The following is a 13,092-nucleotide window of genomic DNA, read 5'->3' on the forward strand; positions in this document are numbered from 1 at the left end:
GCTTCCTCCTCTCTCTCTCTCTGCCTGCCTCTCTGCCTACTTGTGATCTCTGTCTGTCAAGTAAATAAATAAAATCTTTAAAAAAAAAAAAAAAAGTTGTCAGCATACAAAGCCTGGGTTCGAATCCCAGCTCTGCCAGCCTCTGACTCTATGAACTAGGGCAAAGTAGGTGCCCTGCCTGTATACCTCAGTTTCCCCATCTACAAAATAAAGGTAGAACCTGCCTCATAGGGTTGTTCTGTGTGTCGAGGGCTGAATTAATTAAATTACATACAGAGCTTAATTAGAACATTGCCCACCAAGAAGCAAACACTCAGGACACACTGACCCCTATCACCGCATTGGTAGCGGGAGACGGACTGGAGGAGGTTTCATATCTGACTCATTAACTTTGTAGGTAGTGGCTGTTTGAACTCAGTGATTTTTATGTTCCTCTCGGTGCTGAGTCTCTCTGGCCGCATTGGTCCTCCAGCCAGAATTTTAATGACTGTCAAAATTCTCATCATGACATCACCAGACAGTGTCAGTGGGAAGTCTGTGTCCATAAAATGACTCAAATTAGAACTGGAGCAGGTGGGGGATGGGGTTCTTACCCTCTAATTGTGTTGGGTTTTAGTGTAAACCTCGTGGCCTTGAATTTAATATTGCGCCATTGTATTGGCACCGAACTGCATTACAGACACATTAGCTCTCTCTTGGCACTTCATCTCCGACAGACAGACCGAAGCTTGCCTCTGACTGATGTTGGTTTCATTATTCGGGACTCTTAAATAAACAGCGTCTTTGAAAACGGAAATCAGGGAGGGACATTTTCCGGTGGAAAACTCTTTATCAATATAGGGATACTTTGCTGGACTTCTGAAATAAGATTCCTTCTTTCATTCAGGCAGCCATTCAACAATTAGTAATTGAGTGTGTATGAGACAGTTATGGCCCCTGTTCGCAAAAACTCTTAAAATATACTTAGAAATACAACATTGATTTAGTAGTCACACAAATAATGAATCACAGTTCGGACAGACTGGTCCAACAGCAGCCCTTGGAGCAGGTACTGTTGGTTGCCTGCTATGGCAAAGGCTGATAATTGTCCCCTGATATTTACTTTCTTCCTTTTCCATAGTCATAAAACACTTATTTCAGTAGGATACATGCTATCTAGGATAAGACTACATTTCCCAGCCTCCTTTGTTGTTCTATGTGGCCACATAGGATTCTGGAACCAATTCCAGTGTGTAGAAGGCGGTTCTTGCACACCACCGAGCAATTCTCCAACACCAGCTGGGGGTCCTACAGTTCCAATCAAATCTGATACTATGTATCTGAAGACAGAGTCGCCACAGGTTAAGGGCTCAGTCCCACAAGAAGGCCCCTCACCACCTCACTCTAGGTGCCATTCACAAGGCTAGGTTGTCACCTGTGCTTCTGACCAATGGGAGGTTCTATAGTCAGAGGTTCCAAAACGCCACCACCACCCGGCCTTGGGTTTGATCAATTTGCTAGAGTTGCTCACGGGACAGAGGTGGAAGGTATAGATAGGGCAAGGTATTGGGAAAGGGTGGTGGTGGAGGGGGCTGTGTTCCACATCCTCTCCAGACATCATTCCTCCCCTATCTGCACGTGTTCATCAACTGGACGCTCTCCAAACCCCAAGCTTTTGGATTTTTCATGACGTAGGCGTGATTGAATAACTCATAACTCGTTGGCCGTTGGTGATTGATTCGACCCCCAGCCCCTCCCCTATCTCTAGAGGTCAGGGGGTAGGACTAAAAGTTTTCAACCTAGTAAAGGCTTGTTTGGTTCTCCCAGCAACCAATCTCACCCTTAGGGGCGCTGGGAAGCCGCCTCATTAACATAACAAAAGATACCTTGATGGCTTTCCCCACCGTAGACCTTTCCAAAGGTTTTAATTGCTCTGTGCCAGGAATGGGGATGAAGCCTGTATATATGTTTCTTTTCTTTTTTAAGATTGTATTTATTTATTTATTTATGTAAGAGCAAGGGAGCAAGCATGGGTGGAGGGAAGGGCAGAGGGGGAGGGAGAAGAAGATTCCCTGCTGAGCAGGGAGCAGGGTGGAGGGTCTCATCCCAGGAACCCAGGATCGTGACCTGAGCGGAAGGGAGACACTTAACCGACTGAGCCACCCAGGCGCCCCGACCATATATACATTTCTTATTCTAAATCACACCATCCTATCCGGTGACAAGTTATGGCCGATGCAGTGTTGGCAATTCCCTGTCCTGCCTTTCTTTGGTCCTTTTACTTCCTCCCTTGGGATCTGCATCCCCAGTAACACATTCAGATGCAAGCCATACTAGGTTCTGTTTTCCAGGAAATGGGGCTAAAACGCCTTCCCACCTCGTGCCACCACCACCCCTGCGTCATAGTTACCAGGAAGAGGCATCCTCACATGACCTCAGACCCCAGTGGGGATTATTATAAGGATCCGAGGCAAAGAGGCCACAGGGCGCACTCCAACAGGAATGAGGTCTGGAATGTCATTCAGGCACATGGCGGCGTTAGTGGCCCAACATTGACTCGGACACTCAGCATTCTTGGATCAGCTGCTCCTTCCTACCCTCCCCTGACCCGCCATGGTATCTATTTCCCCCAAGGTCTTGGCGTATTCTGTGGCTTCTGCTTAATTCTGAATCCTGCTTCCTCTCAGGTTCTCTGTCCCATTCAGAATCCCCAAGGGAAAAGATGAGTTTGAGTCAGTGAGTCACCATCTAGTATTGGGTGGCATTATTGGCAAAGCCATGTGGCAGGCTCCTTTGTTGCCAGCCGTCCTGGTGCAGTCCCTTAAGAGTAAATATTTAGAAACATACGCCTTTGACATTGCCGTAACATCTGTAAAAAATGACTGATGGGCATATCTCTCTGAATAGAGGATAGACCAGCGCGGGTTTTCTGAGTTGCCTTTGAGATGAGCTGTGTGACAACATCGCAGAACCAACGGGAAACTTCTAAAGAAACAGCAATAGATCATTTATCATATACAGTTGAGGGCACTGAGAAAGCTACACGAAAGGACTCTGAGCCCACCTTCCAGAAAAGATTCCTAAGCCACACAGCAGAACCTGGCCATCACGGGAGCTGCTGCCTCTGACCCTGCCAGAGAGCAGCCTGTGGAATCAAGACCCAGCCATGGGTGTTAGAACCACCCACCTTTGCCGCCAGCCTTACTAGCAAAGTGGCCATCTTGGGCAGCTTCTGTCCCTGCGCCAGAGAATCTAAGAATGTGTTCAGCTTTCCAGCCCTAGATCCAGAAGAAGGCTTGCTGGAGAAGGCTAGAAAGGGCGGTGTGAGAATCCCGCAGTGTCTGTTCACCCACTCCAGACTCCCGCAACAAAAGGACTCACACATCCCGCTCCCCACGACTGTCGCATGATTCCTGGACCTCCATGCATGGTACATTCTGTTGCCGTCACCCCAGATGGCTTCCCTGCATTTCTGTGGCTCAAAACCTTATTCATTCATTCAAGGAATCTCTGAAGTGCTCAGCATGGCATTGGGGGTTGGGGATACCAAGCTGCATCTGGCAATATCCCTGCTTCCAAGAGCCTCATCTCCTGGTCAGGGACATAGACACATAAATTAACCTGCCTCCCCAGGATGCCCCCTTTCTGTACCATAAAACCCTTTACAATGCGAAAGGGAGTGAAGCGCCAGGTGGAAGCGCTCAGCTCTGGGGTCAGGTTTGCCAGCTGTGTGACTTGGAGTAAGTTACTCACCCTCTCTTAGACTCACTTTTCCCATGTACAAAAGGGCATTGATAACAACACTGCCTCACTGGGCTTGTCCTGAATATTCAAGGAGATGCTGCTTCGGAAAAGCTGCATCCAGGAGGCCCAAGGGCCCATGATATTATCAAACATAATGACCTTTCCCATCCTTCAAAGCCTGATCAGACGTCTCATCCCCGTCGCCGTGAACCTTCCCTAAGCCTCCTGTGAGAAATGAGTCACCTCAGCCTTCTCTCTTCCTCTATCAGTGTTGTCATTCTTCCTCCGTGGGCAGGGACACACCTCTGGCATATCAGAAATGCTAGAAGGACCATGTGTATATATTTGCTGATCTATTTAAAAAAAAAAAAAAAGCAGGAGGGGCCCTTGTCAAATATTAAACATTAAAGGATACTTTATTTATTTTTAAAGATTTTATTTATTTATTTGACAGAGAGAGAGATCACAAGTAGGCAGAGAGAGGAAGGGAAGCAGGCTCCCTGCCTAGCTGAGAGCCGGATGTGGGGCTCGATCCCAGTTCCCTGGAATCATGACCTGAGCCGAAGGCAGAGGCCCTAACCCACTGAGCCACCCAGGTACCCTTAAAGGATACTTTAAAGGAAATAATTATCAAAAGTCACTGAAGGGGTGGCAGTTTTCTGAATCCGCCCATATTGTGTAGATAGAGCACCCTGACTGTTTTCCTCGGCATTCCTCTCTGCCTGGCACAAGGTGAGAACCCGCAGAGGTATGTAATAAATTAATAATAAACGATCTTGTGTTTGTTCTGACACATACAGGAGATTTTCCAAGGGCAAAGTTCTGAGGCCCGTTCCTTGAACTCTCTGGAGGAAATGAGCTATGGCAACCGATTAGAAGCAGGAAAAACAGTACCAGTGATACATCATTTGCTCAGTGTAGTGGGGTGAATTGTGGCCCACTGTGAGATAATAGAAAATATATATATTAGTCTCTGTGCCTGGTTCCTGGCACAGAACTCCTAAAACCCTTGTAATTTCCTAGGTGATAACAGCACTAGGAGCATCTTTTATTCTAATGCAGTGACTCTGGGGGCGCTCCTGGATGGCTCCAGGATGGGGTCTGCTCACCAGGAAGACCAAGCCATGTTGAGAAGCTGCGTGTTTTCAGCAGCCCTACCACTTCTCCAGAGAGGGGCAAGGGGCTAAAATTGAGTTAATAATTGATCATGCCTGGGGGTGCCCCAGGGGGCTCTGACAGCTAAGCATCTGTCTCAGGTCATGATCTCCGGGTCCTGGGATGGAGCCTGTGTCAAGGTCCCTGCTCAGCGGGGAACCTGTTTCTTCTTCACCCTCTGCCTGCCACTCCCCTGCTTGTGCGCGCGCTCTCTCTGTTAAATAAATAAAATCTTAATAATTAATCATGCCCACGTGAGAAAGCCTCCGTAAATTCTCAATAGTACCAGGCTTGGGGAGCTTCCAAGCTGGTGAACACATCCATATATTAGGAGGGTGACATGCCCCCCTGTAAAAAAAAGGGGGGCATCCCAACTCCATACGGATGGAAGTACATTTATCGTGTCCTCTAATAAACTGGGAGACATGCCCCCCTGAGTTCTGTGAGCTATTTTAGCAAACTAATCAAACTTGAGGAGGGGGTTATAGGAACCTCCAATGTGCACCCAAGTTGGACAGAATAGTGGGTCATTTGGGGAGACCTACTACTTGTGATTGGTGTCTGAGGTGTGTGTGTGGGGGGGCAGTCTGGTGGGACTGAGCTCTTAACCTGTGGGATCTGATACCATCTCCAGGGAGATAGTTTGTCACAATCAAGGTAAATTGTAGGACACCCAGCTGGTATGACAGAGAATTGTTTGTTGTGGGGGGGATAAGCTCCTTGTGTTTGATGGCCAGAAGTGCCAGAAGTGGGGTTTGCAGCGTGAGTAGCAAAGGAGACACGTAAGAAGGAAAACTGAGGCTCTTCCAATAAGTCCCCTCCCCCAAAGAGATAAGTCCCTGTCCTTGGAACCTATGAATGTGAGCTTATTGGGGAAGGGAATCCTTGCAGAGGTAATTAAGGATCTCCAGATGAGATCACCAGGATTGCATCCAGTGACAAGTGTCCTTCCAAGAGACAGAAAAGGGTACAGACACAGAGGAGAAGCCTATGGCAAGAGAGAGGCAGGGGTTAGAGCATCGTGATCTGGCCACAAGCCAAAGAAGGCCTGGGGCCACCACAAGCTGGACCAGGCAAGGAAGGATCCTCCCCTTAAGCCTTCTGAGGGAGCACAGCCCTGTTGCCTTCAAGAACTGTGAGGGAATACATGTCTGTTGTTTTAAACAGCTCATCCCCCACCACCTACCGCCCTGTCCCCGTGGTTCTTTGTTACGGCAGCCCCAGGAAATGAATGCAGTTGCTTTGGGTTTATAATAGCAGACCCAAGTAGTCAGAGCAAAGACTGTAGGGCCTGAAATATTTATTCTCTGGCCTTTTATACAAAATGTTTGCTCTCCTGTGATCGAGAGTTGCCCTACGTTATATGGCTGAAGACGGCACGCCACCATTTCCACTAGGGAGAACGTGTTACTCTATTAAATTCCCCACTCTCCTCCAGAGATTATAGGGGAGATTGAAGCAAAGTGAGATTAAGAGATTTATCCCGAATGGTGGCCACCTGTTGTTTTTGCATGCCAAAACATTCCCCCCTCTTCTAGCATGCCAGCTGTGACTTTCTAGGAGGGATACCCCTCCCATAGTCCCCCTGGTTTGGGCAGGGCTCCCCCAACTTCAACTGTGTTAGTCAGCTGGGGCTCCATGTACCACAGACCGAATGGCTTTAAGCAACAGAAAATTATTTTCCCATAGTTGTGGAGGCTGGAGAGCCCAAGGTCAAGGTGCAGAGGGTCTGGTTTCTGGTGCACTCTCTCCCTGGACAATAGATGTCTGTCCCTGGCCAACACAAGGTCTTTCCTTGGTGTGTGTTTATATGTATGGGGAGAGGCCTCTGTGTCTTTTCCTTTTCTTCTTCTTCTTCTTCTTCTTTTTTTTTTTGAAAGATTAATTTGAGAGAGAGAAAAAGAGAGAGAGAGTGAACATGCAGGGGGAGGGGCAGAGGGAGAGAATCTCCAAGCAGACTCCCCACTGAGCACAGAGACCTACTTGGGGTGCCGTCGCAGGACCTGTGAGATCATGATCTGAGCAAACCCAAGAGTCAGGGCTCGATCCACTGAGTCACCCATAGAACCCTTCCTCTTCTTATAATGACACCAGTCTTGCTGTGTTAGGGCCCATCCTTATAACCATTTATCTTTAATGAACCTGGAAAAGCTGTTTCCAGATAGTCACATTAGGGGTTAGGGTTTCAATATATGAATTTTGAGGGGACACAACTCAGTCCAGGCCAGGTTTATCAGTGTGTTCTCTAACTTGACCACTGTTTGTTTGTTTGTTTATATTAAAAAAAATTATTTGCCAGAGAGAGAGAGAGACAGCCCAAGCACAAGCAGGCTCCCCACTGAAAAAGGAGCCCAGCTGTTGGACTCAATTCTAGGACCCTGGGATCACGACCTGAGCCGAAGGAAGATGCTTAAAAGACCTAGCCACCGAAACATTCCTATTTTATTTTTTGGTAAGATTTTATTTATTTATTTATTTGAGAGAAAGAGAGCAGGAGCGGAGGAGGAGGGGCAGAGAGAGAGGGAGAAGCAGACTCCCCACTGAGCACGGAGCCCATCTATTTATTTAAAAAAAAAATTTTTTTTTTAAAGTAAATTCTATCCCCAATATGGGGCTCAAACTCAGAATTCCAAGATCAAGAGTCACATGCTCTACCAACTGAGTTAGCCAGGTACCCTGATCTTGGTCACTTTTAGCATATTTCTCAAGACTCTCTCTAGGAATGGCATTTGCTACAATTTTCAGGCAAGCACAGCTCTCTTTTCCTCGCCACAGAGGTTAATAGGAGATAAGGCTAGAGCAGCCAGGGGCTGCTTAACTCTTCTAACAGAGTTAAGAAGGAAAGAGAGGGGCACCTGGGTGGCTCAGTGGGTTAAAGCCTCTGCCTTTGGCTCAGGTTGTGATCCCAGGGTCCTGGGATCGAGCCCTGCATCAGGCTCTCTGCTCAGCAGGGAGCCTGCTTCCTCCTCTCTCTCTGCCTGCCTCTCTGCCTACTTGTGATCGCTGTCTGTCAAATAAATTAAAAAAATCTTTAAAAAAAAAAAAAAGAAGAAGGAAGGACAGTACCTGTATCCAACTGTACCAAAGCAGGCTTCCCTGAGCGTCTCAGTTAATGTGACACAGTAAGTTATTTTTTTAGCTGTGTTTCTATGACTTGCATCAGAAGAACCTGGACTAGTAGACCATGAGCTGTAGAACCTGGACTAGTAGGTTCTAGTCTAGAAGAACCTGGACTAGTAGACCATGGGCTGAAAGCCGGTCTCCTTAGCTCCAAGAGGCTCAGCCCAGGATTTCCTGGGAGTCATCCCGATGCTTAAGTCCGCAGCCACCCTGTGCGTCCTGAGTCCCAGAGGTCAGCTGAGTTCTGACATTTTTAATGCATTCACCTTTGCTCTCCTTAAATGTTTTCTTTTGGGGGATGGGGTGGGAAGGTGCAATGAGCATAAATAAGTAAAGATAATTATTTCAATAAATCCAGTTTGACTGAACAAGTCCAGATTATTTCAGGCAGTGCTCCATGTTATGAAATGAACCAAAGCTTCCCGAGGACTGAGGTCCCAGTGCAGGTCCTGACAAAGGACACAGACAAATTCTCAGCAGTGAGTGGGGGACTCTCTGGCACCCCTCCCGGGGTCCTGCCCCCTGGCTTCTCTGGATCTAGATGTCTGTATTCAAGACACAGCTCGGCTAAAGCTGTGTGACCCTGGGTAAGTCCCCCAATCTGGCTCTGCCCATTTCCTCATCTGAAAAATGGGGAAATAATAGTGTACGTTTCAGAGGATTGACAAGAGGAGTGGGTATGTGTAAGGTGATTAGCACAGTACTGGCACACAGTAAGTCCTCTGTGTGCTGCAATTGTTATCCCCAAGGCTGGCTCCCCCTGGTTCAGCGCACCGTGAGCCTCGGGCTTCCATGGGGGCAGCCCCCCACACCCCCGCCTTCTCATTTTTTTTTTTTTCTTTCACGGTTTTTTCTGCTACAGAATCCTTTTTCTTTTGGTTTCCTTTTTAAGAAAGGCTGTAAGCTTTTCGAAGAGCAGAAACCTCGGGTCATCTTGCCCACTACTGTTTCCCCAGCTCCTGGCCTATGGCCTGGCACGTAGTAGGTGCTCAGTAAATAGTGGTTTGAATAAGGGACGGCAGCCCCGTGGCAGCGGCCACTTCCGCGCCAGAGCCTGCCACGCCACCAGCGCCACGACTTGCTTGGCTGGGGGCGGGGAGGGACACGCTGGGTGTGAGCCCTTCTCTCGGCTTTTCAACTTCCCCGTGTAACTTTATGTGAGCACCACTCCAGAGGCTCCCAGGCCGAGGCCACCGCCCCGGAATCCGGGCCTTCCCGGTTCTGCCTTTGGGGAGAAGGGAGGGGCGGTGGCCCGCGAGAAGCCAGTTCCAGGCGCGTCCTGAAGTCCCTCCCGCCGCCCCGCGTCGCTTTAAGGCGGAGGCCGGGGAGGGGGCCGCGCCACCCGCCGGCTCCGCGCACGGCTCCAGACTTCGGCATTTCCTCCCCGCTAGCTGGCGCGGACTCTTCTCCCCTCGCAAGAGGGAACTCCCGGGGCCGAGTAACGGGAACAAGCGCGGAGGAGAGCGAAACGAGCGCCGAGAGGGAGCCCGGGAGTGCCGTCCAGGGTAGGAGGCAAGCCCGGCCGGGTCAGAAGCTGGCCGCCGGCAGCGAGCCGGGGCGCCGGGCGGGGAGAGCCGCCGGGCGGGACCAGGCGTGCAGCCGGCGCAGGGCGCGGCCCGGGGCCCGCGAGTGCAGGGCGGGCCGCAGCTGGAAGGAAAACTTGAGCTGGGAGAGGGGGCCGAGCTGGAGAGCGCCTTCCCCCGGCCCTGCGAGGGGGGAGCCGCCGCGGAGGCGAAGGAGACCCGGACCGCGGGGCTGCTCGGGCGCTGCCCGCATGCTGGGCCGGGGGCGCCGCCGGGGCTCGCGCCCTGGGCTGCAAGGCCGCCGCTGTCCCGGGCGCCCGGTATGTCGGTGCACTACACCCTCAATCTGCGCGTCTTCTGGCCCCTGGTGACCGGCCTCTGCACTGCCCTCGTGTGCCTCTACCATGTCCTCCGGGGAAGCGGGGGCGCCCGGGCCGAGCCCCCCGACGGCACGGACGGCGGCTTCCCGCTGCTCAAGGTAGCCGTCCTGCTCTTCCTCGGCTACATCCTCCTGCGCTGTCGCCACGCAGTTCGGCAGCGCTTCCTCCCAGGGTCTCCTCGCCTGGGGAGCCACTCCACCTTCTCTGCTGGACACTTCCCAGAGCCGAGTCTTGGCATCTTGCTGGAGAGTTACTACGAGCACGAGTTGCGCCTGTCCCCGCACGTGCTGGGCCACAGCAAGGCGCACGTGAGCCGAATCGTGGGCGAGCTGGTGCGGGCTGGCCGCGCCCGGGGATCCCCTGGTCCCATCCCCGGCGGGGCGCTGGCCTTGGCCTTCCGTGGGGACTTCATCCAGGTGGGCAGCGCCTACGAGCAGCATAAAATCCGGCGGCCCGACGGCTTCGACGTGCTGGTGCCCCTGCGTCTCCCGCCGCTGGTGGCGCTGGAGCCCAGGAGCCTGGGCCCTGAGCCCGCGCTGGCCCCAGCCTTCCACGGCTGCTTCGTGTGCGCCCTCAAGGCTCCGCCGGGGGCCTCCGGGAGCCACTGGCTCCGGGACTGCAAACCCTTCGCCGACGGCTTCTGCGTGGACGTGCTCGGGCGGCGTCACCTCTCTGCCCCGCTGGTGCTGCGCTGGTTCCAGGCGCACCTGCAGCGCTCCCTGGCCACCGTGCGCTACAGTCTGGAGGGGCGTTGTCGGGTCAGCCTGACCCCGGGCGGCCTGGAACAGCCTCCCACCCTGCACATCCTGCCCTGCCGCACCGACTATGGCTGCTGCCGCCTGTCCATGGCAGTGCGTCTCATCCCCGCTGTACATCTGGGTGATGGCGTTTTCCTCGTGGCACCACCACCATCCCCCTCACCCGTCGGGCCCCCGTCAGAGCTCCCGGGAGGCCTGCGCACGGATGCACTGTGGGGTGTGAACACAGCTCGGCAGGAGCAGAAGCTGCTGTGCTGGGTGCAGGAACGGGCCCCTCCAGGTGCCTGCTACCTCAAGTGCCTACAGTTACTTAAAGCTCTGCGAGACCTGGGCGCCCGCGGGCTGGACCCAGCGGCCACAGCCCAGTGGGGACGCATCCTGTCCTCATATATGCTCAAGACAGCGCTGCTGGCGGTGCTGCTGCGTGAGGGGGTTCCTGCTCAAGGCTGGGACGAGGCACACCTGTGCGATCGGTTGGAAGAATTAGTGCAGTTCCTTAGGGACTGCCTGCTGCGACGCCAGACGCTCTTCCACTGCGTCCTGGGCCCTGGTGGGGCAGCTGCCGAGGTGGGCCCCCTGCCCAAGGTACTGCGCGAGGCCGCCCCTGTTGACCTCCTGGCTGCATTCGACAGGCAAGCCCGGGAACTTGCCGCATCGAGGTTGCTGTCCACCTGGCGAAGGCTGCCCCAGCTGCTCCGGGTCTACGGAGGTCCTCGCTACCTTGACAGGTGTCCCCCACCCCGGAGTCAGCGGGCACAGGGATTTCCTGAAGATCAACCATAAACCTTGATAGTGTTCCCCACCTGGCCTAATGCTCCTAAAGCTTCTTCCACCGCATGGGGTGGGGATGGCAATGAAGCCGGTTTCATGCAAGGAAATGAGGTGCCAAAGGTGTTGGAAAATTGGGAGAGTGACATTTGGTGGCTTTTTTGTCCCCCCGGCCCCACAATCCAGTATAGCTATGGCATCTTGTTCACTCCCACCAACATATTCTGAGCGAGCTACAGAAAGGCCTCCAACACCAGCAGCTAAGGGTTGGTTCAAATGTTGGTTTGTGTGGAATGATTCTGCAGAAGGATCCAGCTTTTAGGAAAGCCCCATGAAGGAAGTAAGAACTAGCTGCAGAGAAAGTGCCCTCGCTCCCAAATTTAAAGAAGCTAATGTGTTTTTGTTTTGTTTTGTTTTTTTGTTTTGCTGTAACTACTTGCTCTGTCCTGGGTTCCTGATTGTCTTTTAAAAAGTGTAAATCTTTATCTACAACTGGAATTGAAGTTCTATTCTAGGGGCTAATGTTCTGAGGAACACTGTTTCCACTACTCAAATTAATACTGATGTGTTATTTTAAGTGGTACCATCACGGGTGTTTGACAGGATTGCAAAGAATTAAGTCACATGGGTTGAGAGGCAGTCAAGAGTTGGTTAGAGAAACTTCCAGAGCAAATAGCACTTTATTTTGATCGGTCCTTTCATTTTGTGGTAATTGCCACTGCCAAGTGTTGCATCGGAAAGGGAGGCCGGTTACATTTATTAGTAAGAAATGTGCGGTCTTAAAAAGCAGGCTTGCCTAACATCCCTACAGGCCTACCCTGGACTATGTACCAGTCCACACCCATTCATGGAGAGCCCACCGTGAGCCAGGCACGCACGGTGCAAAGTAGCAAAAGATCCATGTTTAGGACCACACTGGTGCGCAGGGAAAACACATGGGGTTTTGAGAAAGATACATTTCAGTCTTTGCCTATCCAGGTGACTCACCAGACATGCTGCTGGCTGGAGACAGAAACATTTTGTTGTTGTTTGAAGCCTTTTGAACAAACTCCTCTGCATGGGAGTCTCTGAGTTTCACGAGATAATGCGCAAATGTCTGTCTTAGTGCCTTGAGTGTAGTTAGCTCTCTTGGTCAGTGCTCAGTTATGGTTAGTGGTTACCACGTTTCCCTCCCTGGTGGCCTTTAAGTGGTCCTTATGCCGACTTGGAGGAGCGGTTGACAGGACCCAGGTCTTGTAAAGCATTTCCTATAGAATTCAGTATCTTGGGCTCTGTGCTCCCTGACCACCCACCAGCAGTCAGCAGAAGAGAGCTAGGGAGGAGGGGAGGGGGCCACACCGCCTGCCAGCAGTCTTTTTTTTTTTTTTTTCCCTTTGCACATAAATATCCCCAACTCACTTTAGGTTTAGTTTAGGTTCAGAATAGTCCATCATCTGCTTGCCTAATAGAAAATGCAGCCAGTCCCACCCAGTGTTAGACTTTGGGACTTTGAAATTTTTTTTAATAGAGACATGTATTTCCTTAGACTCTTAAAGGTAAAACTTGGAAGACAGAAATAGCCACCTGAATAGGGCCATTGTTTTAACTTCTGAGTTATTTTGAGGGAATTCTTTAAACTTTCTTTAGGGGACCTACTTGGCCATGGCAGGAAATCCTTGTGAATAA

At 51.4% G+C, this 13,092-nt stretch overlaps 1 protein-coding gene across 1 annotated transcript; it reads left to right on the plus strand.

The window, feature by feature from the left end:
* Nucleotides 1-9,111: 9,111 nt before the first annotated feature.
* ITPRIPL2 (ITPRIP like 2) lies at nucleotides 9,112-12,844 on the plus strand. The gene has a single exon (XM_004750304.3). It carries the CDS (start codon nucleotides 9,844-9,846, stop codon nucleotides 11,440-11,442), a length of 1,599 nt encoding a protein of 532 aa, XP_004750361.1. The 5' UTR covers nucleotides 9,112-9,843; the 3' UTR covers nucleotides 11,443-12,844.
* Nucleotides 12,845-13,092: the final 248 nt, after the last annotated feature.

Source organism: Mustela putorius, unplaced genomic scaffold (genome assembly GCF_011764305.1).
Source record: "Mustela putorius furo isolate JIRA1106 unplaced genomic scaffold, ASM1176430v1.1 tig00004007_pilon_pilon_pilon, whole genome shotgun sequence".
Lineage (NCBI taxonomy): Eukaryota > Metazoa > Chordata > Mammalia > Carnivora > Mustelidae > Mustela > Mustela putorius.

Bases quoted from the DNA above. Each gene is read 5' to 3' on its own strand.
- ITPRIPL2 (XM_004750304.3), top strand. From the start codon at position 9,844: ATGTCGGTGCACTACACCCTCAATCTGCGCGTCTTCTGGCCCCTGGTG.